The 24,849-nt window shown below is 44.6% G+C and overlaps 7 protein-coding genes across 12 annotated transcripts; 3 read left to right on the top strand and 4 right to left on the bottom strand.

Moving 5' to 3' along the window:
* Positions 1–6: 6 nt before the first annotated feature.
* Positions 7–5,476, bottom strand: LOC135346788 (C2 domain-containing protein 5-like). Its single transcript, XM_064544526.1, has 22 exons — positions 5,293–5,476; positions 5,141–5,227; positions 4,911–4,951; positions 4,637–4,857; positions 4,215–4,300; positions 4,091–4,160; positions 3,775–4,032; positions 3,642–3,718; positions 3,371–3,594; positions 3,078–3,145; positions 2,913–3,027; positions 2,661–2,808; positions 2,481–2,609; positions 2,240–2,389; positions 1,730–1,927; positions 1,164–1,241; positions 984–1,073; positions 861–927; positions 743–804; positions 585–689; positions 289–435; positions 7–190 (listed from the first exon to the last, which is right to left on the bottom strand). Exons 1-22 carry the CDS (start codon positions 5,380–5,382, stop codon positions 92–94), a joined length of 2,610 nt encoding a protein of 869 aa, XP_064400596.1. The 5' UTR covers positions 5,383–5,476; the 3' UTR covers positions 7–91.
* Positions 5,477–5,538: 62 nt separating this feature from the next.
* On the top strand, positions 5,539–6,468 carry LOC135346815 (mitochondrial inner membrane protease subunit 1-like). The gene is made up of 6 exons (XM_064544559.1): positions 5,539–5,678; positions 5,749–5,846; positions 5,906–5,975; positions 6,025–6,072; positions 6,134–6,244; positions 6,302–6,468. Exons 1-6 carry the CDS (start codon positions 5,580–5,582, stop codon positions 6,338–6,340), a joined length of 465 nt encoding a protein of 154 aa, XP_064400629.1. The 5' UTR covers positions 5,539–5,579; the 3' UTR covers positions 6,341–6,468.
* On the bottom strand, positions 6,427–8,594 carry LOC135346814 (protein fuzzy homolog). 2 transcript variants are annotated; one of them, XM_064544557.1, is made up of 10 exons: positions 8,458–8,594; positions 8,274–8,395; positions 8,064–8,214; positions 7,891–7,995; positions 7,746–7,834; positions 7,553–7,698; positions 7,069–7,317; positions 6,843–7,018; positions 6,660–6,742; positions 6,427–6,593 (listed from the first exon to the last, which is right to left on the bottom strand). In XM_064544557.1, exons 1-10 carry the CDS (start codon positions 8,530–8,532, stop codon positions 6,533–6,535), a joined length of 1,257 nt encoding a protein of 418 aa, XP_064400627.1. In that variant the 5' UTR covers positions 8,533–8,594; the 3' UTR covers positions 6,427–6,532. The 2 variants fall into 2 exon arrangements, with proteins under 2 accessions (XP_064400627.1, XP_064400628.1); XM_064544558.1 differs by having other exon boundaries at positions 6,790–7,018.
* A 46-nt stretch (positions 8,595–8,640) lies between these two features.
* On the top strand, positions 8,641–10,149 carry LOC135346821 (uncharacterized). Of its 2 annotated transcripts, XR_010398111.1 has the most exons (3): positions 8,641–8,862; positions 8,952–9,641; positions 9,741–10,149. XR_010398111.1 is itself a non-coding variant. In XM_064544568.1 (2 exons), the coding sequence occupies exons 1-2, from the start codon at positions 9,517–9,519 to the stop codon at positions 10,078–10,080; spliced, it is 465 nt and encodes a 154-aa protein (XP_064400638.1). In that variant the 5' UTR covers positions 9,476–9,516; the 3' UTR covers positions 10,081–10,149. The 2 variants fall into 2 exon arrangements, 1 of the variants encoding a protein (XP_064400638.1); XM_064544568.1 differs by lacking the exon at positions 8,641–8,862 and having other exon boundaries at positions 9,476–9,641.
* Positions 10,108–14,071, bottom strand: LOC135346819 (histone-lysine N-methyltransferase KMT5B-like). 2 transcript variants are annotated; one of them, XM_064544564.1, is made up of 9 exons: positions 13,905–14,071; positions 13,691–13,826; positions 13,380–13,524; positions 13,162–13,271; positions 12,701–12,867; positions 12,620–12,639; positions 12,298–12,434; positions 11,858–12,036; positions 10,108–11,446 (listed from the first exon to the last, which is right to left on the bottom strand). In XM_064544564.1, exons 2-9 carry the CDS (start codon positions 13,816–13,818, stop codon positions 10,245–10,247), a joined length of 2,088 nt encoding a protein of 695 aa, XP_064400634.1. In that variant the 5' UTR covers positions 13,819–13,826; positions 13,905–14,071; the 3' UTR covers positions 10,108–10,244. The 2 variants fall into 2 exon arrangements, with proteins under 2 accessions (XP_064400634.1, XP_064400633.1); XM_064544563.1 differs by having other exon boundaries at positions 13,679–13,826.
* LOC135346820 (caprin-1-like) lies at positions 14,058–17,271 on the top strand. 2 transcript variants are annotated; one of them, XM_064544566.1, is made up of 13 exons: positions 14,058–14,143; positions 14,249–14,417; positions 14,478–14,627; positions 14,684–14,854; positions 14,908–14,984; positions 15,041–15,123; positions 15,201–15,283; positions 15,330–15,523; positions 15,581–15,693; positions 15,947–16,177; positions 16,327–16,487; positions 16,547–16,760; positions 16,993–17,271. In XM_064544566.1, the coding sequence occupies exons 2-13, from the start codon at positions 14,283–14,285 to the stop codon at positions 17,067–17,069; spliced, it is 1,689 nt and encodes a 562-aa protein (XP_064400636.1). In that variant the 5' UTR covers positions 14,058–14,143; positions 14,249–14,282; the 3' UTR covers positions 17,070–17,271. The 2 variants fall into 2 exon arrangements, with proteins under 2 accessions (XP_064400636.1, XP_064400637.1); XM_064544567.1 differs by having other exon boundaries at positions 15,339–15,523.
* A 203-nt stretch (positions 17,272–17,474) lies between these two features.
* On the bottom strand, positions 17,475–24,836 carry LOC135346818 (phosphatidylinositol 4,5-bisphosphate 3-kinase catalytic subunit gamma isoform-like). Of its 2 annotated transcripts, XM_064544561.1 has the most exons (32): positions 24,689–24,836; positions 24,388–24,574; positions 24,238–24,332; positions 23,607–24,189; positions 23,481–23,535; positions 23,381–23,429; positions 23,177–23,326; positions 22,799–23,041; positions 22,516–22,612; positions 22,388–22,460; positions 22,246–22,318; positions 22,097–22,183; positions 21,948–22,029; positions 21,776–21,888; positions 21,507–21,699; positions 21,373–21,452; positions 20,980–21,249; positions 20,804–20,900; positions 20,585–20,731; positions 20,359–20,481; positions 20,205–20,299; positions 20,022–20,115; positions 19,793–19,959; positions 19,626–19,680; positions 19,295–19,429; positions 19,041–19,151; positions 18,642–18,700; positions 18,422–18,515; positions 18,264–18,365; positions 18,144–18,209; positions 17,960–18,055; positions 17,475–17,757 (listed from the first exon to the last, which is right to left on the bottom strand). In XM_064544561.1, the coding sequence occupies exons 1-32, from the start codon at positions 24,775–24,777 to the stop codon at positions 17,566–17,568; spliced, it is 4,152 nt and encodes a 1,383-aa protein (XP_064400631.1). In that variant the 5' UTR covers positions 24,778–24,836; the 3' UTR covers positions 17,475–17,565. The 2 variants fall into 2 exon arrangements, with proteins under 2 accessions (XP_064400631.1, XP_064400632.1); XM_064544562.1 differs by lacking the exons at positions 17,475–17,757; positions 17,960–18,055; positions 18,144–18,209; positions 18,264–18,365 and having other exon boundaries at positions 18,446–18,536.
* Positions 24,837–24,849: the final 13 nt, after the last annotated feature.

Genomic DNA, 24,849 nt, shown 5'->3' on the forward strand with positions numbered 1-24,849 from the left:
TTGCCACGTGTTTATTGGTAATTTCATTAGACAAATACCAAAATGTTTGTACAAATAATTGAAAAATTGTGCAAACACACACAATAAAACATCAAAGTGCAGCTCCTGACTGTTTAGGGTTCTGACTAGATTGCTTTGTGATAGCCGTCACAATGGCTGCATCTCCACTGAGGTTGAGTAAGCACTGAGCCTGCATATGGGGGGAGACGTATGGGTCATCTGAGTGCACAAGGAAGTGGGATCATACCACACTACATAGTGGGTTATCTAAAGACACCACTAGCACACCTGGCTTTTCTGTGGGTGCTCTATGAAAACCACTTCACTGAGTCGGTAGCTAAGGAGAGCGTTTCCCCCTAGGGCAGCAACGTGGGCCCGCGCTACTGACAGTGCCTCCAGCATGAACACATGGAGGAACGAGTTGGCTCTTGTTCTCTGTATGTAAACAAGCAAAAAACAGTTACCATAGCAAACATTAACGGTGCTGGGAAACCATTGTAACACACTATAAAGATTGTCACGATTGTCTAAAATAACTGGTGCTGGGAAACCATCGAAACACAGGTTGTCTAGCAACCACCCACCTCTCCCACATAGGTACTCTCTCGTATGAGGAATAGATTGATGATTCCAAGATAGCGTGTCACCTTGTAACCAGGGAGAGAGGGCAACGAGCTGCTGTGAACACTCTGTGGGGGGGCCGTGTGGGGGGTACAATACAAGGGAGCATTAAGACACTCACACTCTCTTCAGTTGGTGGCTCTGAGGGTTCGGTAGAGCCCTCCATGTCGAAGAGGAGCTCATCTGTGAGTGGTGAGATGGACTAGGTATAAATACAGCAGGAGAGGGAGGGATCTCACCAGACTGAGCAGTCTTGAGTACAGAGGTGTGCTCTCCTAGTCGACTCACGGCCACAGTTACAGCCACCTGCACACAGAGACAGAGTTGTGTGAGTACACACACACACACCACCGTGCATTCACCTGTAACTCGTTGTCCTCTGGGAGGTCAATGTCGTAGGTAAGGTTAGTGAGGGCACACGGTCGCAACTGACGCACCCTGAAAGCCAGGCTCTGCACATACATTACCAAGTGAGGAAGTGAGGCGCGTCCAACAAGTACAACGCTCACAATAGACACCCTCCATTAGCTAATGGCTCATACCTGTAGCAGACGATTGAACAACTTTGAGACGCTGCGTCCGTGACCCTCAGACACCACTTTAGTTACCATGGTTACAGTCTACAGAGACGCCAGACGAAGCGTACACATGTATCAATAAGGACTGCTACATTGATTTGGGAATAGAGTTAAACCCAATCAACTTATGCCAGCTTAGGTCAACATCCCACGCCACTATTATACTGTTTAATATAACAAAATTATCCGCTATACACAACAACTCCATATATGGCAGTACAAGACCTGATGCTTACGAACAACAATGCTCTATTTGACCAACTTTAAAACTTGCTTAAGGCAAACAACTTAACACACTTAGTCTAGCCAATAGCCAGCCAATAATTGGTGCTCTCAGAAACATGACATATGCATCGTTTCAACCTTTGCGCTAATCTAATCGGTAAAGATACGACAGAATAATAATATGAGCTGAAATCAAACAAGGTGATAGGGAGTTGTTAATCATGTATGGATATCATTATCACTGTGGACGGGAGGTTTTGTTTGAGAAGCTCCCACTAACTGGTCACACACTCCCCGGAACACACCCTGGTGTCGAGTGGCCGCTGCAGCTGCACTAGTCCGGGTACCTCCGCTGTCGTGCTCAGATGAACACCAGTGGGGAGGCGACGATCAGAGATGATGTCTGTTAGGTTCTCGGGTTTCACTACCGAGTCAGACAGCGGCAGCACCATGGTAACAGCCCCTCCCTCCGCCTCCACACCTTCTGTCTGAGCAGGGGGAGCCTGGAATATGGAAATAAGGAAATAACATCAATACACAGTAACACTATTACTGATGTAAGACATAATTATTTATTTCTTAAGCACATTTTGCTAATATTTATATATATGAAACTAATGTTATTCATTTATTTGTAATTACTCGCATGTGGTTTTAATGATATTCATTGCACATTCGCAAAAATTAATTACCATGCATGTCACAGTGTACCAATATTGTGAGGGTGTGTGAGTTGTGAGGGTGTGTGTGGATGAGTTGTATCCTCGAGTTATGCACAGACAAAAGGAGCTCAAACTAATATAATAATAGTTTACCGATTGCTGCTCCAGGCCATAGAGTCGTCTGTAGTGATCGCCTGTCTTTGATAGCATTGACTGATACTCATCTCGTTGGCCTGCCTCCAATCCTGTAACTAGAGGCCTGGGGGGAGAAGGCAGTGCCTCAAGGTACACTCCAGTACCCACCTGTGTTGTGTGTGGAGAATGAGGGTCAGCTGTGAGGGTCAGCTGTGAGGGCCACCTGTGAGTGCCCCAGCTGTTAGTCTGGCATACTTACTGCAATCCCCAGTATAAGAGAATCCCCGATGTTCAGGAGTAACTTGTACTTGAACAAAGCGTTCATTCCTCGCAGTCGAAGTTTGTTCAACATGCGTTCGTGAAGCGAGACCTCCAGGAATGGCAGGATCTAGATACACACACAGTCAAACTTGTTGACACATTTAACCACTCATATCACCTGGCCGACTTGTCTAGCATTTTCGTCTCCCTTGAGTTTCTTCTTAGCCTGCACCGCTGTGGCTTGTACTAGTCCTCCTCTCCCCCGTACACTCAATCCCGGTGGTAGCTCCGTGGTAGACACTAGTACGGCAGGAACCGGTTGACCACTGCACACACACAGACGATCAATATGTACACACACACACACACACACACACACACACACACACACACACAGACGATCAATATGTACACACACACACACACTTACTGACACACGCTGCATTGGCTGAGGGTCCCTGTAAAGGGCAGGGTGGTGTAGGGGGCGTGGCACGGACCACACCTTCTCTCAGACTCCTCTATGCCTTGAGAATTGGCCCCCGGGGCTGTATCAAGGCTGGTGAGGTAAGATACACGATGCACACAACGTGCTCACATGTTGGTAGTCTCTGAGTGGCCAGTCTTGCTGCAGTACCACACGCAGTGAACACACACAGATTGTCACTGCATACAGGGACAATGGTGCATATATAGTCATTGTAATAAGTTGGGGCAATGCATCATCATATGTACTGAATCAAAAATTTCAAACCACAGTGTACATTGGCTCTCAAGCTTTGCAAAGATTCTGCAAAACCCTGTACTATGAAGTAACATGGATCTACAGATAATGTACAATATTACATGATAGAGTACTGCGTTTGTGTGATGCCTGTGTGCACATCTCACCAGATGGTTGTTGACTCGGAATAGGCAATCACAGCGTTGCAGTTCATAGCTCTGCTGTGTTGCCGGATCTCATTTCGTAGCTCCACCCACCAGGCGTCCCTTGTCACTGGCTCCTCGGGATTGTTAATCTTGTCCAGGAGTTTGACTGAGTGGGCTGAAACTACACCCCCTAAAGACACCAACATGCCCGGCGGCAGACAGGACACAGTGAAGAACGGAAACTCCTACAAAAAATGATAATCTCATGTTGTACAGGTAACTCAATTCTTACAGAAGAGGGACGTGGTGCTGATGGGTGGAGTTCAGTGCTACTGGTAGATGTCCCTGTCACTGGGTCAGGGGCCAGAGCTGTGTGAGGGGGTGGAGGTGTGAGGTGTGAGGGGGTGGAGGTGGTGTACACTTACTGATGATCTTGGTGGGTGATGGGGGGGCGTCAGAGTCAGACAGTGACTGGTCTCCACCGTGATGAGGTGAGCTATCCTCAAGCAGCCCAGCTGGTAGTTGTACAGCGAGTGATGGTCCCATCACAAGACGCACACATGTTCCAATGCCTCGAACAACAATGCCACTCTCCCCCTCAAGGTCAAAGCGCTGTCTGTACCCAATGACAGAGTTGCCTCCCACCTCCAGCGTCTTGACTCCTATCTTGCGTTGCAGCTCACCTATTAAATGTAACGACAATTACTGCAGCCACACCCCCTCCTCTCAGTGGGTATGTACCTGACAGCCTTGAGAAGAGCCTTTGTCGAGCCTCGTTAGAAGCCCTTGGAGTGCGTATCTTGTCTATCCACTGCAAAGGAAGTGTGTATGAGACAATATGCTGAGTCAGTATGTTATGTTTTACCTGATACTCTGGGTCGTCGTTGACCACCAGCTCCTCTACAAAGCCGTGGATACTCGCCACACTATAGCCCGATGGAACACTCGGACCTGCACACACAAGTATACATCATACATGTACCACACCTAGAGAGAGCACCCCCCCCCCCCTAGAGCATACTGTATAAACAGCAACGGTACAAAGGTAGCCACCGTATAGCGGGTATACTTCGATGGTATAAATGTTCGCGGTTTTCGCTGATTTTAAGCATTTATATATACGCATGCATGCAAAAAGGCTGCTATTCAGCGAAAATCTTTCTAACTGTCTTTCAGTGAAAGTTTATACCCTCAAAATATACCCGCTATAGTATCGTATATAGCTACTACTAAAGGTCCTCATTAGTTAAGGATGCTGCCTATAAACAATATTAGTGACTCACTCACAAGCAAAGAATGTGACCCCGTATGAGGACTGCTTTAGTCTGTGCTGGTCAGCCACCACCTCAACCTTCACCATGAGATGGACCTCCCCACGAATGCCATGCAGAGTGTCGAATATAGGGAACCACCCGTCCATGGAGTTCACTCCACCAGTCAGAGAGTCCAGTCGAATATAGACCTTGCCGATAGCATCGTGTGAAGTGTACATGTCGTGATCCAACAGTCTGGGGTACGGAATATGCATGGGTTAACAGAAGTATTGGTGGGTGGGGCTCACTTGATTTGCAGGGGCTCGTCCTGGAGTTCCTCATCACTCACCTGTAGGAAAACAACACGGCACAAAAACTCAATAGAAGGTTAGGGGGTACGGTGAATAGGGGGGTACAGTGAGGGGGGTACGATGAATAGGGGGGTACGGTGAATAGGGGGGTACAGTGAGGGGAGTACGGTGATAGGGGGGTACAGTGAGGGGGGTACGGTGATAGGGGGGTACGGTGGTGGACTTACATGGAACATAAACCATGAGCTGTTCCAGACTGGATGGAGTGTTTTGGGACACACACGAGTGCGTTCATAGGTCTCGCCCAGTCGCAACTGTACATTTAATATAATAGTACTAACTCAATTACTCGAGCTAGCCCTCCATGCAAATCGCATACCTCCACAAAAGCATCAGTCAGCTCACTGCTCCTGTCCATGATGGGCAGATCACGAGCTGACAGAACCTTCACTTTGACTATACCAGGCATCTCTTGTCAGGCTTTATACAGATAGGGTATACATATATCTCTGGAATTGGAGTAAAACACTCTTGACTCCATGTGGCTGGAGACACGCCCCTCTATTATCTAGTTTGTGGTAAGCATGTGACGTCATGATCCAATCACTGATTGGCAAATTATTTGCGTTACGATCATTACCTTATTTTGATCTTGGCTGGAGATATATGAAGGGACTAGTCCTCAGTGCAAAAGCAGCAGCCACCACTGGCTACATCTACTGCCTCTACCACACCGTATCTCAGCATGTCATTTCCTTCATCCTGGTAAGATCCAGCATCCACTGGTTTATTAAATATCGATCTACTATCCCCCCTCTGCGCTCTGACACAACAGCTAGAGGGTGACTCCATGCAGCCGGCCCTCAATAATGGCCAGACTAGGGAGGTTGTACTTGTGGAGGCTCTCTCTGTCCAAAGACAGAGTCTGGAGAGGTACAGTCATCATGACATCACATGACATCACACTCCACCACCTCTACACACGTACACAGGAATGACGTTGTGATTGCTAAGCAACCCGACAATCCCAGCTCCCTCATCTGCAAGAGACTGTCGGCTCTGGTATGTCATTTATCATTTCTGACCTCTATCCCATCTGTTAATATCACAGGAGGGAGACAGAGTATCATCCGTGGGAGGAAGGCGTAAATCAAAATTAGTGCGTATAATTATGATACTTTGTAATATTAAAGTGTTGTACTATAATTATTGCTGTACAGGTCCCCACAGGGCATGTTTGGTTGCTAGGTGACAACAGGAAGACGTCTTATGACTCGAGGCACTTTGGTAGCCTTCCTTACGGCCTCATTGAGGGGAGAGTGATATTTAGGGTAAGTCCCTCCTACCCATGCACACTGTACAAATACTGTATCACCTTGTACCCATAGGTTTGGCCACCGTCGCAGTTTGGACCAATCACAAACTAACTAGCTATGTTGTGTATGTAGCTACAATCATTCATGTCTCGTTTCTGTTTATAATTAATTATGTCGTGATTATGCAACAATTCCAATTCATGATTTACTTTTATGATAAAAAATGTGACTGATGGAAATGGAGAACAAATAATTATAAGTACACACGAATAATGGGGAGCAATAATGGAGTGAATGCAGTCATTAACCAGTTAGTACTTCGTGGGTGTTTGTCAGATAGTCCAGAAGGTTGAGGGCCATCTTCCTGTATACAAGGAGAGATATAACGTAAGTCAGTCGGTGTGTGGTGTAGGACTGTATAGACCATTACCTTAGTGCAAAAGCTGTCGTAGAGGGAGAGAAGATGACAAACAGGTTGTGCTTGTCTCTGTGAACAGCGTAAGCCTTGTACCTCTGCAAGGACAGTACACACACAGTACACAGACTAGCCGAGGGTCTACCTTAGCATGAGTGTACAGTACACACACAGTACACAGACTAGCCGAGGGTCTACCTTAGCATGAGTGTATGTCTCCAGGATCTTGTGGGACACCCTTCCCCTCAGGGTAGTGACCTCTGTACCATCGGTAGAGTCCCCAGTATGCAGGGGTAGGAGATTATCAACTGTGCTCCTAAAGAAACGTGACAGGCACTTGAGCTTTCTCTCTTGGCTCATTTCTCCTTGAAAACCTGCAGAAAAAATATGTTTAGTACTGTCAAAACTTTGTCTGAGATCTCACCAGCGCTGAGTGTAGTCCTCACGGGCAGTCCGAGGGGTCGCAGGCTAGTCAGGCTCGTCTGTACCTCTAGGTTCACCAAGAGAAATGCCTCAATCTCTACCTCAAACTTGAGGGAGGGGGGCACGTTAGTTGGATGGAGTTGAGCGGAGTCTCGGAGTGCCAGGCTCACTGGACTCCAGTAACTGGACACTAGTTCTTGAACAGCCGAGAGTGGAGGTTTAGGATTACACAGCACACTCACCAGCACACCTGTCAGGGGTCAGAGTTCAGATGACTTGCTGGATAAAAGTTAGTATACACTACACATGGAAAATGGTATAATTTTATATATTTATATATTCTATAGCAAGCATAATTATAGGCTTTTGGAAAAGCAATTTCTATACCAAATATAATTATGGGCATCCAAAATTATAATTATAGCAAACACATTTCCGGAATCAAAACTGATGCCTTGTTGTGTCCCAGCCTCCTTGTGTCTTACCCTCTAAGAGTGTGAAGGTGAGGAGCCTATGAGGGACCCTGTTGCTGGCGTGGGGCAAGTAGACTGGGATGTCAGTGGCACAGGACGGAGGGAGTGACTGGACAAACAGACTGAGGAGACATTTCTCCAGAGAGCTCAAGTCCCACCTGTACGGGCAATGCTAGATGTGAGGGCACATGATTGATGTACTCACCAGCTGTCAGTGGCGACGCAGACTCTCCCGTTAATAGTGAGGCAACCAAAGTTGCTCTGAGCAGCTTCAGTGAATGCCTCCAGTGTCCTCTGTGTGTGGAGTATACAGTTTATTCATTAAATGAGGAAGGCATCTACATGCATACCAGGAGGATGTCTTTGTGACTGGAAACCATGACGTCCAGACACTGAGTGAGTGGGGAGAGAAGGGAGGAGCCCTCTAGGATGGAATCCAACAGTGGATAGCAGCACTGGGGTGGGGTACAGAGCCAAACATTACATTGTACTGATGTAATGTAGTCCTCCCCAATATACTTACCTTACAGCTTCTCTTGAGTGTCTCAGTGTCCCCACCCTCCACCTCACCCTGTCCCAGTAGCAGCACAAGAGATCCAAACAGCAGCTCCAGGAGATGGTGGGGATGAACTTGCCCGCCCCCCTCGTTACCACTCACCAGGATTAGCGTCACACTGCATTGTAACATAATAAGATCTTTGACTATTAATAAATTGTATTGTATTGTACCTACCAATCATGGAAACATTTCCAGGTGACGAAAGATCCTGCTGAGGAGCAGCTATGCAGGGCAGTCTTCATGTTGTTAGCATAGAGGTGTACACTGCTCAGTGAACCCACTACCGGGAACGAAAGCTGGGGTGGGGGCAGAAAAGTATTATAATTTTATTCAAGGGCCATATAGCTCACATTCATACCTGAGGCAAGTCACCCTTGGTCCTGATGAACAGAGGGATTGTTGTGGCTGTGCTGATGGCAGCCAGATAGGCCATAGTTAATTGCCTCTGAGCTAAGGAGAGAACACTAGCTACTGAGCTAGCCTCCGTCACGCCTACCTACTTTTTCTAAATTAACGTAGATCTACCAACATAACTTTGATCTGGTATGAAATTTGAAAACAATAAATTTCACGTGGAGTGGATCACAGTTGATAAGTTTAGGCTGAATTAACTGTGTGTTAGTCGTCTATAGCTTGGTAGCCAGCTAGCTATGGTTCTACTGGGCCTCTCTCTGTTAAAGGCCTTCCCTAGAGGAGCTGATAGAGGGCTGTATGCAGGGAAGGGGATCATGAATGGAGTCAAGATAACTTTCTCAAACAAGAAGTGAGTTGACAATATTAAATGAACAGTGCTGACTATTTGCAAGGTGAAATACGTTTGTTAGTAGTAACCCCGTACACCACACCACACAGAACAAAGCGTGCGTGGTACCCCAATGTTCAGAAAAAGAACTACTACAGTGATGTCCTAGACACCAGTCTGACACTGAGAGTGACCACAGCTGCCATGAGATGTATTGACAAGGCTGGAGGCTTTGATGCGTACATTTACCACACCCCCGAGGCTAAACTGAACTCTAAACTAGGCATGGCCCTTAAGCAAAGACTGTGTGCTGTCTTGCAGACGTGCCCGGAGGTGAAGGCTCCTCGCAAAGCTAAGAGACTGCCTAAGCCACCCGTTGACACTACACAGACTGTATAGGCATTTATATAGTTTATGTCATGTTCATGTAATTCATCTTCCCATGTTATAATAATAATTATTGAGAGATTTATGATCATCGCAAGGGGGAGTACAGTAATATATATTATTATAATATTGAAAGCTTGTGCTGAGTAAAGCCGGCCCGATACCATTCATGCCATGTGTGAGGTAGTTACACTTATTCTGTAGTGTATGTTAATAATTCTTAGAGTCAATAGCTGCAGCCAGGCTCCACCCAGTTACAGTGACACCCACGTACATGGCAGCAGAAACATGGTGGTGTTGGGAACAGTACTGTTGATCAGACGGTTGTGGTCGAAGATGCCCTCCCTTGAGGCTGTACAGAGAGGCCCTGAGTCAGTGAGGGACCTACTGCCCTTCACAGTAATGAATCCGAAGTAAGGATGGTCTTGTGTGAGAGTGTGTGTGGTTACCTTTGACGATTGATAAATGTGTGGTACACCACTGCAATATTATAATGTATTATTCTCATGCAGGAAAGAATACGTTCGTTTGCCAGCCCCTGGATTCAAGCGAACCTATCGCAGTGTTATACTGGGTCAAACGTTGAGAGTGAGGGCCACACTAGGTCTACAGAGGAAGATCGAGAGATTGGGGGGATTCGATCGATACATCTATTACTCCCCGGAGGAGGAGCTAGAGTCACGACTGGCCCTAGTGTTGAGGAGACGCATGAAAGACCTGGTGGCAAAACATCCCAGCGTTGAACCACCACCACTGGACAAGAGAAACCCTAAACCGTTACCTAAGAAACTCAGTATTGACATTGCACCAGTAGAAGTTTGTGATATGAGCCAGTATGTGTATCTAGGCTAGCCTATATATTTACCATGTTATCATATCTAATTTATATGAAATTTAATAATCAAAACATTTAATGATTGATCATGAGAATAAAAAAATCGAATGATAATAAAGCATATGGGGGATGCATAATAAATTAACACAACACATTGACACAGTCAATAAGAGGGAAAATATCATTTGAGCAAATTAATCTCGACTTTCTTCTGGTCGTCATAGGTACCGGTCTCTATGGTGATAGCGGCCACACGTTCGGCTCTTGGAGTGTGCAGTATGAGATTCTGAGCCTCTTCTGTGCCAGTCTTGATCTCACCGTCCTCCATGAACTTAAGAGACACGACCACGTTGTTTGATGCGAGGAACGAACTCCCCCCGGTGACAAACTCTCCCATTGTCTTCTTGGTGCGACACTCGATGCTGATGTCAACCTGGCTTGTGGGGGAGAAGAGGTCTTGTGTGGTGGTGGCCGAGGGGGTGGCTAGGGATATGCTATCGGGAGGAGTCTTGCGTTTCTTTGCTCGTGAGCGTGGAGATACTTTAATCGTTTGAACATCTGATGACTTAGCTCGAGAGCGAGTGACAATCGGATTGGCTGAGAAGATGGTAGTGAAATAGATGACTGGTTTTTCCGAGGACTTCGCTGGTTTGTCCGATGGTTCAGTTAACTCATCTGATACATGTACATGTACTTGATCTGATGGTTCGTGTTCGGTTAGTTCATCTGATAGTTCATCTAATAGTTCCAATGGTTCGATTGCTTCATGTGATGTTTCGTTCGACGGTTTGACTAGTTTGTTCAATCGTTCATCTGATAGTTCATCTGATGGTTTAACTCGTTTGTTCAATGGTTCGATTAGTTCATGTGATGTTTCGTTCAATTGTTTGTCTCTTTTTCGATTAGATGGTTTATTAGAGGGTTTTAGCGATCTTAACCGTTTGTGGAGAGAGGTAACTACTGTAGACTGTTGGGAGGTGAGCTCCTGCTTTACATTAGAAGTGATGCTTGGTTCGGTGAAGGTCCTGGAGCGCTTCGTTTTCGATCGTGGCTTGTATCCCTGGAAAGGATGTACCTGGCCTACAAATGAGCCACTTCTTCGAGGGAGAATTCTTTTAGGGATGGTCTTCACTCTATTCTTTCTCTTACTAGCAGTGGGCATCGATGTGGATCTGGTGTGGGAGGGCCCCAAAACAACTGTTTTCTTGTCGTCTTTAGACACAATTTTCCAGCCGTTTGTTCCAGTTTTACGTACTTTGAGTGTTCTAAGACAGGGGACAGTGGGGGCACTGACGCTGGTGTCCATTGGTTGGCTGTGTGAGCGCAGTCTTTTCCTCAGTGGTGGTCCAGGGTCCGTCTCAACAGCCGCCGGAAATTCATCATCTGCACAGGGAGAGATATGAATTAACTGAGGTTAGGAGTAGTAGTACATTACAATAACATTAAATGAGACCTTCAAAAGTACATGTTGCATTAAGGTTACGGTATAGTGATTGCTCGATCATGAGTTTTTTTTGGCTAGGTTTTTTCTCTCTCCTTAGTATACTACTATCACTACACCTAACCTTAAAGTGTGTGTGTGTGTGTGTGTGTGCGTGTGTGTGTGTGTGTGTGTGTGTGGGTGGGTGTGTGTGTGTGTGGGTGTGTGTGGGTGTGTGTGTGTGTGTGTGGGTGGGTGGGTGTGTGTGTGTGTGTGTGTGGGTGTGTGTGTGTGTGTGTGTGTGTGTGTGCGTGCGACAAGGTACAAACAGAGCACATTCATACACAGTGTCAGCTGACTATGATTACACTCACCCTGAGCTGTTTGGGTTGGCTGCTGACGTTTGAGTCTCTTCTCAGTTTCTCTGAGAGAGTAGCGAGTAGCAGGTGTAGTGGTGGGTGGTTCAGAGGTCAACGATGAGGGTGTGGGCGGCTGACTGCTCTGCTCAGATGAAGTAGAGGCCTTCCTACTAGTGTAAGCTCCAGCACACCTCCTGCATTGGGTAGGGGTGGGGCATAAACTTGTTCGAATGCTGCCAATTGAAACATTTTCTGAAAGCACAGAGCGAGCTCTATCAAAATGATGCGTTTAACCATTAAAATTGGCATCTTCCCCCACTTACATAACAACCCATACCTCTTTTGCCAAAAATGTTCCCAAACTTTGATAAAGAGCTTACTCTAGGGCTATTATAACTAATCAACAATCAGAACCCTTTATAAGTACAGACTTGTAAACAAAATATGGTGATTACCTTTCACAGGTCACGCATTCGCAGTTGCTGTTGTTGTCTCCAAAAAAGTTATTCCCATAGTAGCAAGTGACCTCATCACCTGGTTGCATGTCTCTAAGCACTCGAACACATGCCGTATTCCTTCCAGTGGGTATAAACTGAGAGAGGAGGGTCATACAAGGGGAGAGCGTGGTAACAGCAATATACACAAGAGAGGAGGGTCATACAAGGGGAGAGCATGGTAACAGCATGAGGGGGGGGGGGTTAATACAAGGGGGGAGCATGGTAACAGCAGTATACATTGCACACTACAATACATGTACATGTACATGTACACGCATACCTTACAAGTTGGTCTGCAATCTACAGAAAAAGGGGAGGAGAGGAGTAAATAAAGTGACAAGCTCAAATGTGATGTACGCACCGTGATTAATATATGCTGCGGGCCCCAGCCATAACTGAGAGCATCCCTTTCGAGTAGAGAACATGACACTAAAGTCATTCTGACCAGGAACTAGGAAATTCTTTTCCTCCTCGCGAGTCATCTCAGCGATGCAGCCACACAACTTGGTCAACAACTCTCCACTACTCCTGAAGGGACACGGGCACAAGTGACAAATGCATCAGTCAGTAAAGACCAACACACAAGGAACATTTGCATTGAGTACAGCTAGTATAGCTAGGTAAAGATCAGCACACATGCAGGGTCGTTACCATAACAAAGACTACTTGATGTGATACAGTAGGGTGTTTTGCAAGGTCTCAATAACAAACTATGTATAGGCACTCAAAATAAACAAAACCTTACCAGTAATATTCACAAACACATGCTTTCATTGAACCGATAGCTAGACTGACAATGTACAAGAGTACATGAACACTCACCATTCCTTAGTCACGACGACCTTTGCCCCACAGCTCTCTGATGAGTAACGTGAGCAGCTGGCAATCTTGAATCCAGCGTCAAAATCGTACATGTGCAGGTAGCGGAGAAACTGCAGGCACACAATGAACACATAGGGTTAAAAAAAAGGTCTTTGTGTATGTGTGTATGCTCAACAAACGACAAATATGAGCTGCATAACATGGCCACACCAACTCACATGTTCCTTAAATGCTGTGACTGTTCCCTTCTGTTTCCCAATGAGGAAGGTCCTTGCCCAGTTCCCACTGACGAGTCTCTCGTAAGCTCCATCCTCGTCCCCCTCTATATGGTAGCGTCTAATGACCTCCTGTAGAGCTCCAAACCTGTGCACACAGTAAACTGGTAACTGGTACCTGATACGTGATTTTATGGGAATATCAACATGTCTACTACACACTGTACATGCAATGCATACTATAGGAATAAGAGAGTCGTTGAAATAAACCAAAGTCCTATATAAACACAGTCTATATATACCCGTGTTCGTACTTTCCCTTGACGTGTCTGAAGCGGGGATTCATCTTGTGAGTGGTGAAACCGACCATCGGATCCACGCACAGACTGCTCGCTATGTCATCATACTGCGCCAGCTCTCTGGCTCTCAGCTCCCCCGTCATCGGTCAGCCTGCAGGGAACACAACATGCGGTGTCGCAAGGACATATCTTAAAAGGGGTGGTCATGACGCGTCTCATGTCGTCTTACCTTATCTTTATGGAATGGATTGAATTTTCTGTTTTTCTGGATGGTTGAGACACAGGCACACAGTTATTAGACAAGAGTGAGTATGAATGATCGCTAGTACACTGTAGCTAGCCAGCTAGTCCAGTCCACCATGATAATATGATATTTATACATAGGAAAGGTATATCGTCATTTACCGCACGTGACGCACCCACATGGTAGCCGAGATTCTACTTGATTGTCTTCAAGAAACTCTTTTGGTGAGCCTCCTAATGTACCTAATGCATGTTACACACCTTTACACTGTATGTATGATATGTGTACAGTCTATTGTGTTTATAATCCCTTCATTTTCACGTCCCCAGAGCTTATATCTGCAGCTAGCTGTTACATACAAGCATGCCTCCGAAGAAATCGACTGGAGGTCAGAAAGCTGTAGTGCCGGACCCAACCGTTCTGCCCGATGGGGGCGACCCGGCACTAGTGGCTATGGCAATTGTCGACAAGAAAAAAAGAAATTTAGAGAAACGAAAGGTACCGTGGGTGTACCCATGTTACCGTACATGTTTACATGTGTTGCGGTCTCTCTTGCAGAACAAGCTTGAGAGTCTAAAGGAAGGATTGGACAGTGGCACTCGACTGGACACGGACCAGATAGCCGCAGTCGCTAAGCTCAACGATGTTTCGATACAGCTGGAACTCATCAAGGAGCTTCAGAAACAGTTCACCACTCTCCAATCTGACGTATGTGCGCATTTATACCTGAATAACCTCTCCAAAGTTTATGTATCCCAATGCAGTTTCAAAAAAGCCGGAAGAGACAGCAGAAAGCTGATCGATTGGCTGCCCGAGAGAGTGAGAAGGAGGCCGAGCGTAAGGCTGTGGTGTATACCCTCAGGATACAGGACCTCCTCACCAACATGGGGGACGAAGACAAGGACAACTTCAGGACAGGGACCAATGGAGCTCTGGTGAGGGGGTGGGGTGATGGTTACACTGTATGTTCATGTCCCTGTGTCCATAGCTGCTGTCTGAGTCTGAGCTGTTCCAACTGGACGAGGTGTATGGGATACTCACTCCATCACGTCAGGCCAACCCAAGGTACCCACCAACTATCCATCTCTCTGACAATACTAGTCTGTGTGTCTCTCTTGTAGCTATGCTGATGATCTAGAGCGTGCCAGTGAGTTTATCCAGCAGATCATTGAGCAGTCTGGGAAAGAGGCCCTGGGATCAACATGTATCCTAGACTGGTGTATATACAACCATTGTATTACAATGTAAGCGTGTTTGTAGTGTCCATGACAATGTACCCAGACAAGCAGCTCTACGAACTCTTCCAGAAGATTGAGGGGTGTGGTTACTTTGATCGCCCCGCCTCTGACACTGGAGATGATGAGGTGAGTGTGTTCTGTCATCCATACCTGATTATGTAATCAACCATAGGAGTCACAGGAAGAGGGCGTGGCAGATGATGAAGACTACAGATCGGCAGAGGACAATCTCACACCAGCTAACGAGGAGACGGGTAGTTACGAGAGGAGCACCCCCGTAGGGGAGGAGATCATGGAGCCATTATATGCACCCCCCACAGAGATTCAACAGGAACTAGAGCCTGTCATACAACCAGACATGCTAACGTAAGCAAGCTCACAGCATCTGTTGATTTGTTATTCATGTCTAGTCCTTCCTTGCAGAGGTTACACACCCTCAGCTCCATCCCCCACATTTCCTGGTCTAGGCCCCTCCCCCGTCCAACCCATCGCTGGGGACGGCTTCTCATTCATGCATGACTCAGAGGTCGACAGAGGTGAGCAACGCTTGCTGTATTAGACAAATCTACAATTGCGTATGCTAGTTACCATATAGCGGGTTATTTCGTATGGTGGACATTTTCGTATTGAAGAGCATCATACAAAATTATTCTACCGCAATAGATTCAACGACGTCACTATCCGAGCTGTACGAATGTTTGTTAAAATACTAAATGGGTCGTTCGTACGAAATTTTCACCAACAAAAATTACCTACACGTGTGTTTAAGTATTGTTTGTACCCCCACAGGAAGTCTTCAGGCTATCTCCCAACCCCCCACAACTCTGGACAGCACTCATATAACCCCCTCACTACTCCCAACCTCCCCTGACCCCCAGAGGCCGGCCCCCCCTATGGCGTATTCTCAATACCCCCAGACCAACGAGAGACTGGCGACTGAGGATATGAGTAAACTAAGTATCGTGGGCCCTGGTGGAGACATCATTCCACACCCGGCATCAACCACCGTCAATCAGTCAGGTGATACCACAACTAAAATACAGTATAGTTATACACAATTTCATTTTTGCAATGCTAGAGCAGCTACTTTATTTGTGCTGCATATTGCAGTCAGCTGTTCTGTTTATAATATTTTCCCCATAAATAAATTATTGATTCTACTCGTCCAGGTGCTCAGAGCGACCTCGCTGCTACGGACGTGGCCACAGGTCAGCCAAATCAGAGCACTAACGCTTATCAGGGGGGTGGTCTAATTAACTCTGCCACGCCCCCTGTATCTTATCATTACGGCGGAGTGGCCATGGGAGACGCCTCCTCAGGATACCCAAGTGTGAGTATTTATTGTACTGTATAGGTACAGCTCATGATTACATATTCCCCTACACGCAGCAACTTGGAGCTCCTGTGAGGGTCAGCGAAGGTCAGCCTCGAGGTGGGCGTGGCAATCGTAGAGGTGGTGGTCCAGGGCAAGGGGGTCCTAAGAACTCTGGGGGTATGTATCGTAATGGCCGAGGGATGCAAGGAGGCTATGACAATATGGGCGGGTATGCAACCAACAACAGAGGTTACTCTACAGCTGGAGGAGCTGTCTATCCTAGAGGAGGTGAATTATTGTTAACCCTAGAGAAGGTGAATTATTGTTAACCCTAGAGGAGGTGAATTATTGTTAACCCTAGAGGAGGTGAATTATTGTTAACCCGAGGCGCGTGGGCGGCCAGCGGGTTATAGTCTTCAAGACTATTTCTCTACTGCCATTACATTTGTATGCAATGCTGTATAATTATAATATTGACTTGCTGTATGCTTATCCCCCGTGCATGCACACACACTCCTAGGAGGTTCTCAAAATGGTGGTGGTGGTGGTCGTGCAAACTATCGGACCAACAATGCACCACAAGGCACTAGGAAGTGATCATGTGATAGTCATGTGACTTTGAACTGTACCTATAGAGACTCGTCTATGTACCATGAACGATATTTGATTGATGGGCTGTTGGTTTCGTTTAAATTATTTAATCATTATTGTGTTAATTATTAATTGTGATAATTTTATCATTGATTGGTTGTGTGCAACAATTAATTAAAAGTGTGGATCAAAAATTGGATTCAGAAAACTTATAATTATAATTATTTATGTTAAATAGTTTCTATCGTCAATTAATTCATGTAGGTGGTTCTAGCTTAGGCCATCATATAATTATAATTATATATATACATCAATAATCATATGGTTTGTTTCTGATTTCCAGCTGCTCCTGAAACAGGAGTGAGTCTGTCAGCATTTATGGTGTATGTCTTAATTATTTCTGTAATGTCACATGCTGTATATAATTAATAAGGTTTAAGTATAAATATTATATATGAAAGTGTAATGAGATAAAAAAAATATAAAAAAAGTTCAGGTCTTATTAAGATTGATAAGATTTCAGCTTGTGGAAGTACCACATGAGCTGCACTGTCCATCTGAGGTCAATGCATTTCTGAATGATTGTCTGAAACTCTTTCTCTGCTTCTGTGTCCGTCTTCTCAATAGCCAGAGCCATCTTAATATAGTCCGTGTCCTCCACACACGTCAGCTCAGGTATACCAGTAGATCTCATCTGTAGAGGCAAGTGAACATAATTAACTTAGGCCAGTAGATCTAGTGTTGCCGGTCAGAACAGACATTTAATCAATCAAAGCTACTGTAGTGCACATGAGACATTGCATGTGTGCAGAAATGCACTATTTAGGCTGTAAACAAAAATCAAGACAGTGTTGTGTGGGTATAATAAAACTCCCAAAAAGACTGTCCAGACTTACCATTGAGAATAAGTTGATGATGAGGTCAGCATGTCTTCTCAAGACGAGGAAGGCTCGGATGCACAAGTGCTTGTAGAAGCGGAATGAGGCACTGTCCTGCATGGATACGAAACCATAAGTATCATACGGCTTAGCAACACAATGTACATTGTATTGTATCACATACAATAGTTAGAAATCTTACCACTCCTCCCATGACATATATGAAGTCTGGGGTGAGAACAAAAGGGGCCCATTCCCGCTTGAAGGTCTACAAATAAGAGGGATATTACACATCAGCACACGAGTAATTTATTGTGCTTACCATGAAGTGTTTTATGTTCCCCAAAAAGTGGCCAAAATCGATGTGGAACAGATTACCAGCTGTGGTGATCATGATGTTGTCGTTGTGTCTGTCCCCAACGCCCTGTAATATGCAAACAACTAGTATACGAGTGTACGTTGTCATCATTATCCACTCACCAAGATGTAGGTGGCCACTGAATAGCCGGCACAAGAATGCACAAATGTATCAATGGCTGCCTTCAACTTCTCCGGGTCTTCTTCTCCAAACTCACTACAGTAACATTATTATGCACTGCTGTTAGTGAATAACCACGTAGCTTTAGTCTTATATACTGACTACAAGTTACTGGCTAACACATGACACTTCACAGTTTTTTTATACATTTCTTTCACTCACTCTTTTTGGTGCAGTTTGATCCACTCAAACAACTTCTTGTTCTCTCTCACACCAGATACCTACAAAAGATCCATTAATTTAACGGAGGGGGAGGTGTGTAATAAAATCTCTCAACAGCAATAACTTTTGTGTCATTAATCCAATTGCACTAATTTTATGAAAGCTTAGAAAGAGACCTTTCAAATGATGTGTCTAAATACAAAATTGGTTGGGGCCATATAAACAAATTAAATTTGTCATTTTCGGCCTTGGACCATGGGCTATAATCCATGGTATTTGGCTGAAATTGTTATAACGTCTTTCATCTCCTAAATATGAACAATTGACTTTCTTATGCATTTCATAAAATCGTTGAATTGAATACACGGAATTTGTAAATTCCACACACAGATGACAAACCTCGGCAATAGTTTTAGAGTTTTTCACGACTTCAATAAAGCCTGTCCTCGGACCAGTGGCCATGCAGCCATAAGGAATTAGCTTCAAGTCCAAACCTTCGTTCTCCCAAAGCTGCAATCGAGACAGTGTTTATACGTATTTGTATGCCGGGTGGTGAATTGACAGAGCATGTAATTGTAATCTGTACCAGCTGGTGAAAATACTTGCTCATGCATGCATACAATACTCTCAAGGAAACAACAGATCTAGCTTACTTTCTCAAAGAGAGAGAGCATCCTCAGAGTGATAACATCTTGCCGCAGATCATCTCCCATCTTCATGATGAGTCTAACTGGATCTGTTGCCAGGGCTGTAGAGTTGACGTTCAGCATCTCCAGAAAAATGGGTTTCTACACATTTAATAGAGCAATTAATTAAATAAATCCTGCATGCTAGGCAATCATGTTAGATTTTGTACACAAAAATTAACAGATTAGAATAACTAGACTTTAGTCTAATAGGGCTATTATGGCCAAGGGATTTTTCTCAATGTATTGTTTGACTGAGTATCAATTTACAGTATCAATTATCCACTTCAGCACTTACTTTGGCTGATGACATCACTCTGCAGTGGAGAGGCCTCAGTCCTCCCAAACGAAGTCTGTATGTACAAAAACATTAACTAAACAAATACTGTATTTGACATCACACAGACATAATAAATATACATGGCACTAAAATTCAATTTCCACACTATAATTATGGTATGTAACCTGGGGTTGTATGCTGGTACAATGGTGATCTTTTGCAGCTCAGCCTTCAACAGTTCAGCTGGTAGAACTTGCTGCATTTTGGCCGAGTCTTTTCCGTAGGTGCCCTTCAGTTTCTGCCCGATTGCCACCAGGCTATCTTGCATGGTCACATGATCCATGTACTTGGTCTGCCCAAAATGTGTGCTCACAGTGAAAAAGCAGCAACTAGGCGTTTCAAATACACACTTACAAGCAAGGCTTCTCCGCAACCTTTCAAGTAGGCTTCCAGAATCACTGCAAATCTCAGCATGTACTGTGGACTCTGCATTTCACCTCTAAGATACCTGCAGGAATGTACAAGCCGTTGTATGACATAATAGAATCCTATCAGTATACTGAAAGTTGTTCACCCCACGCACATGCATGCACATACCAGAAGAACTTGTGGCCAATGTTTTTGTTCACGAGTGCTTGCTTTAGGAGGTATCTTGCCAGAGCACTGTCGTGATTGTGCTCAAACTTCAATGCCTGCATGTACACAGCAATTAAGGAGGTGTTGTCAGGACAGTTAAGTTCGCTATGCATACCTGAATCAGCTGCAGGAGGTAGTCTTCAAGTGTGTCACTCTTGACATGATATTCAACAATCTTTGTTGCAAACGCTCTCACTTGCTCATCGGGAAAGTCCTTGTCTAGTAGTCTGAATGCAACCTGCAAAAAAAGCATTATCATGATGCTATCTCATAATTTGCGAACAAAATTTCGTGTGTGACTTTGCAAAATCAGTTTAACCATAATATAGTACAATACTCACAAAAAGAGGTATCTTCTCAATGTCTTTAGACACAGTCCCGTTCTCATCAGTCTCCTCTTTATTTGAGATGGTATCGAGAACGTTGTACACCTCCAGTCGCTCTTTTAGGCTTCCCCACTTAATGCTCTCAAGGTGAACGGGGAGATTCTATAGAGTGAAATATGGTATAGATGTGACGTACAGTATACTAATTAGGGATAACTTCATTAGCGTACGTACGTGATATGGTTTCTTGTTGCGTCTCATGTTAAACTTCAGCTCCAAGTATTTGCTAAAGTGTTTCTTGAGCTTTACATTTCGGAAAGCAGGATGCTGACTGCATGGAAACATACGCATTCAAAGGGTCAACATTGTCAATGTCCACACCAGCAATAGTATTTGATGGAAGTACAAACCTGAAGAGGGACCGACGGCTTTGCTCGGAAACGGATGGGTAGTAGACTGACTTGTCATGTGACCCAAAGTTGAGGACGGCCCTCACAGCACTGGGGTGTGGATTATCGGCAGCAGGGCCAGACAAAATGGAGGAAAATGCTTCTTTCTCTTTCTCAACTATGGGCACAGGGAACACAGAGGACGTTCTCCTGATGGTCCACTTAGTTGTATTCCTCTCTCCTTTTACCTCCCACAAGTGAAGAATGTTGTCTCCTGAACGAATCCTACTTCTGTGAGTGCAGATAACAGTATTAGTGCAGGGCAGATCAGAGATTTGTTTAGTGGAGCTAGCTATGGGGAGGTCTCCTTAATGGTTATTATTTAGCATTTGTCAATAATCTGTCAATACTTACTGGTGATCAAAGATGTTGATCATTCCCCAGTAGTACGTTCCCGAGTTGCTGTTCCGGATGACCACCATCACTTTCGCAGCCTGCAATAGTTGAGTACCAAGCTGCTTATGCTATCATCATGCAGTATTGCTTACTTTGGGCAAGTCTTTGAATGGGATGATGAATGTGACATCTTCATTCCAAGTCATGGTGAAGCTGTCCTGAGTCTTGAACTCTGTAGTGCGAGCACTGTGAATCATTTCAGAGCCGTGATGGATGGACAACTCCACTGTGAGCAGGTTCCTCGGTGAATCAAATGGCAAATTCTCCACTCTGACTAGTTTTAGGCTGCAAAAAAAGGAACAAAATTGAAACAACTGAAAAATAGTCGGCAACAAGATAGTAATACATGCATGTAGCTTACTGGAATCCTTCGCCCTCGGGGTACTCCCAGAGTGAGGTAGTCTCTCTCCTGTAGGAGTCGCTCACATCCACTTGGAGGGGGGGCTTGTAGCTGTGGGGGTCCAAGGGCAACCACTGTATGGGGGATACCGTGTGTACATTGTGCTATCACTAATTGAGAAATTGAAACTTACGCTAATGTCAAATGGCTCGTACAGCAGGGGAGATGGTTTCATCAGAATTGACATATGAATGGCCTCTTTCTTTGTAATGCAGCTGTAAACAGAGTGGGTACACAACGAAGAGTTATTGAAAGATAAATAGTGTGTGATGACAAACACACCGGCGAATGTCAGCAAATGCAATTAGCTCCTGGTTTCCATGGATATAGCTGTTGATACCAGACATCTGCATCGTGTAGGCTTCAACACTGCAAGGTAATAAGAGTCAAGTGTAGGGACGGCACCACATTCTTAATATTCATGTTTGCACCTGTTCTTAATAAGATCACATTCCACCAAGCAGTGGTGAATTGCATTCAGAACAGAGTCGGCAGTTTTGTGAACTATAGTGACGAAAAATATTTAGCAGGAACTGACTGAGAAACTGAAAGATAAACAAGCAAATAACTCACTGCTAATCTTCTTAGTGAGGGAGAAAACCTGCTTGTAGTGAAATGTTACTGGTACATGGTTATTAAATGGCACCTGTATAAACCGAAGACGTGTAACCATGGCAAAACACATACTGAGAGTAACACACCTTGAGGATGAGTGTTGTGGGAGCAGCATCTTTAGCAATATCCACAGAAAGAACGTAATCTTCAGTTGATCTCTCACTAGTCACTTGCATCACAAAGCTACAAGAGCATTAATTGCACAACAACATGGTTACATGCACACTTGTACGAGTTGGTGTATATAGGGATGCATGCATTATTATAATTAGATTACATCATGCAAGCAAAGTGCTCCTCTACACACGTATAGGCATTACCAAGAGTTCATTACCTATATACCAGTATACCGCAACACACAGAACTTACTCATGAAGAGTCCTCCTAGCTGCCTCCATCTCAGGCTTGTCTGGAGCAGCAACAGCAGTGCATTTCTTGATGTCCTCTCCCCCAAGCTCTGCTACTCTGTCATCCAGAATTACTTGCGTTAGTTGTGTGATCCGATAGATGGTCACCAAATCTTTGCGGACTGGAGCTGGCAATGGACCTACCCTCAGGCCAGACAACACCTCCGGGACCTCATCACATTGTTGAAGGAACATTGTGTTAATACTGGTACAGTAACTGTCAAGGAAACATCTAACGGATATCTATCATATATAATTATCTACTATGTCATCCTAATCGAAACGCTCTCTGTGCTCATTCTCAGTATTAGCATTGTATTAATTAGTGAAGAGGGGATACAGTAGTTGTGCGTCATCAACCAGCTCATACACTTTTTCAGAAGGTGGAGATATGCTCTCATCATCGCCGTGCGTATCTGCTGAGGCATCCTTGTCTTCGAGGCTGTAGGTTAGAGCAAGTCCCCCTGCTCCAGGCAGCTTCCCAACAGATCTATTAATGCAGAGAATTTAATAATTACAAAGTCCTATATACATATTAACTCACGATAGCTCGTGGCTGATAGTATGTTTCAGTTCACCAACAGTTAGATGGCCTGGAAAATTATATGTTTCTTTGACAAATACTTCAATGGTAGAAGACTTACTGTGAGAGGGTATATCAATTTCATAGCCACTGTCAGTAGAAACTCTAATAGTGAGCTGCAATTTAGGAAGCAATTTAGGAAGCATTTTTTAAGTGTTATAATTACATTATTATTATATACACATACCTGCCGAACGTTTAGGTCCAGTGTAGATGCTCGCCTCTTTTTGAAAGCCAATCTATTCTTCCTCAAAAAACTCTCCCCCCTAGGAACAAATGGTTTGCTTCCAGTTGTAAGGACAGTGATTGGCTCAGAAGATAGTGTGGCACGGCCTTGCTTATCCTGAGCCTTATCATCCACACTAATGCTTCTCTGCTCTTTAGTAAGGCTATGCTTTAGAGTGTAGGAAGATGGAAACTTTGGAGGTTTATGAGAACTGGACAAATTCATTGTTTGGCGCTTGAGCAAATCTGGCACATCAGATTTATTTCTTGGGCTGTAAGTAAATGAAGGTGAGTCTTCAAAGACATCCTCGACTTCATTACTGTGTGATGGTTCAGGGCTGATGGACATGGATTTTGGACCAATTGAGGATGTTTCTTCTTGAATTGAAACAGTTTCTTCATTAGAACTTGAACATGAGCTTGATTCTTGTTGCGGTTTGAGGACAGACCTCAGCATATTAGACGATACAGATGGTCGTCTGTGCAGTGTCCTGCTGCGCTCTACGTACTCCACAGAGATACCACTGTCATGCCTTCTCTTAACACTGAATGGGATAGTTTATGCAGTGCATGGATACAATGATTATATTCACCTGGTGACAAATAGAATTGGAGCCCTTTTGGAGTGCATGGAGGCAACAATGTGCTCTACATTGAGTGGAGTTTGATCCAAATCAATCTCTTTACCCTATGATAAGTATGAAACATATTTAGCAACAGCCTGCATGCAACATTTCACTTGCTTTGTAGTTGTCTCCCTGACAAATAATATTAAATTGAGCGTCTTCTTCAATGGCTCGAGAGGCTAGTGGGGGAATCTGCAGAATGCTTTGACTCAAGGGAGTATCAATTGGAGCAAGAACAGTAAAATCCTCCCTCTCCATAAATCCTTCAGCATCAGCCTTGAAGTAACACACTTCAAGTGGGATTCTATATATAGAATTGCAATATGCAGTTAGTAGCTCTAGCTTAGAAGTAGATGTTATAAAGCTTATAAAACTTCACTACAGTAGAATTTACTTGTACAAATAGCAATTATCTTACCCTTGACTTGACATCTTGTTTTTATGCGTCAGTACAAGGCTAAAATGTCTATCTTGTTGAAGATCTACCAAAGCATCTTTGGCATGCATTTTATAGCTAAAATCTTTTTCTTTCTCTTTGTTGTCTCCATTACTACAAGCCCCACCCCTCTTTTTTGTGGG

This window comes from Halichondria panicea, chromosome 13, assembly GCF_963675165.1.
Source record: "Halichondria panicea chromosome 13, odHalPani1.1, whole genome shotgun sequence".
In the NCBI taxonomy this organism is placed as follows: Eukaryota; Metazoa; Porifera; class Demospongiae; order Suberitida; family Halichondriidae; genus Halichondria; species Halichondria panicea.

Coding starts and splice junctions, on each gene's coding strand:
- LOC135346788 (XM_064544526.1), bottom strand. CDS start 5,382: ATGCCTGGTATAGTCAAAGTGAAGGTTCTGTCAGCTCGTGATCTGCCC. Junction 3,719..3,774: donor ATCACCCACCAAGATCATCA/GTAAGTGTACAC, acceptor CCCCTCACACAG/CTCTGGCCCCTGACCCAGTG. Junction 3,595..3,641: donor CAGCACCACGTCCCTCTTCT/GTAAGAATTGAG, acceptor CATTTTTTGTAG/GAGTTTCCGTTCTTCACTGT.
- LOC135346815 (XM_064544559.1), top strand. CDS start 5,580: ATGAAGGGACTAGTCCTCAGTGCAAAAGCAGCAGCCACCACTGGCTAC. Junction 5,679..5,748: donor ATGTCATTTCCTTCATCCTG/GTAAGATCCAGC, acceptor CTGACACAACAG/CTAGAGGGTGACTCCATGCA. Junction 6,073..6,133: donor GAAGGCGTAAATCAAAATTA/GTGCGTATAATT, acceptor ATTGCTGTACAG/GTCCCCACAGGGCATGTTTG.
- LOC135346814 (XM_064544557.1), bottom strand. CDS start 8,532: ATGGCCTATCTGGCTGCCATCAGCACAGCCACAACAATCCCTCTGTTC. Junction 7,019..7,068: donor GAGGACTACACTCAGCGCTG/GTGAGATCTCAG, acceptor TTTTTTCTGCAG/GTTTTCAAGGAGAAATGAGC. Junction 6,594..6,659: donor ACGACAGCTTTTGCACTAAG/GTAATGGTCTAT, acceptor CCTTGTATACAG/GAAGATGGCCCTCAACCTTC.
- LOC135346821 (XM_064544568.1), top strand. CDS start 9,517: ATGGTGGTGTTGGGAACAGTACTGTTGATCAGACGGTTGTGGTCGAAG. Junction 9,642..9,740: donor TTCACAGTAATGAATCCGAA/GTAAGGATGGTC, acceptor ATTCTCATGCAG/GAAAGAATACGTTCGTTTGC.
- LOC135346819 (XM_064544563.1), bottom strand. CDS start 13,818: ATGACGGGGGAGCTGAGAGCCAGAGAGCTGGCGCAGTATGATGACATA. Junction 13,525..13,678: donor AAGGGAAAGTACGAACACGG/GTATATATAGAC, acceptor CTGTGTGCACAG/GTTTGGAGCTCTACAGGAGG. Junction 12,640..12,700: donor CGCAGCATATATTAATCACG/GTGCGTACATCA, acceptor CTTTTTCTGTAG/ATTGCAGACCAACTTGTAAG.
- LOC135346820 (XM_064544566.1), top strand. CDS start 14,283: ATGCCTCCGAAGAAATCGACTGGAGGTCAGAAAGCTGTAGTGCCGGAC. Junction 14,855..14,907: donor CAGGGACCAATGGAGCTCTG/GTGAGGGGGTGG, acceptor CTGTGTCCATAG/CTGCTGTCTGAGTCTGAGCT. Junction 16,488..16,546: donor CCTCCTCAGGATACCCAAGT/GTGAGTATTTAT, acceptor CCCTACACGCAG/CAACTTGGAGCTCCTGTGAG.
- LOC135346818 (XM_064544561.1), bottom strand. CDS start 24,777: ATGCATGCCAAAGATGCTTTGGTAGATCTTCAACAAGATAGACATTTT. Junction 20,901..20,979: donor AGCCGTCGGTCCCTCTTCAG/GTTTGTACTTCC, acceptor GTTTCCATGCAG/TCAGCATCCTGCTTTCCGAA. Junction 18,210..18,263: donor GGAACATAAAACACTTCATG/GTAAGCACAATA, acceptor TCTTATTTGTAG/ACCTTCAAGCGGGAATGGGC.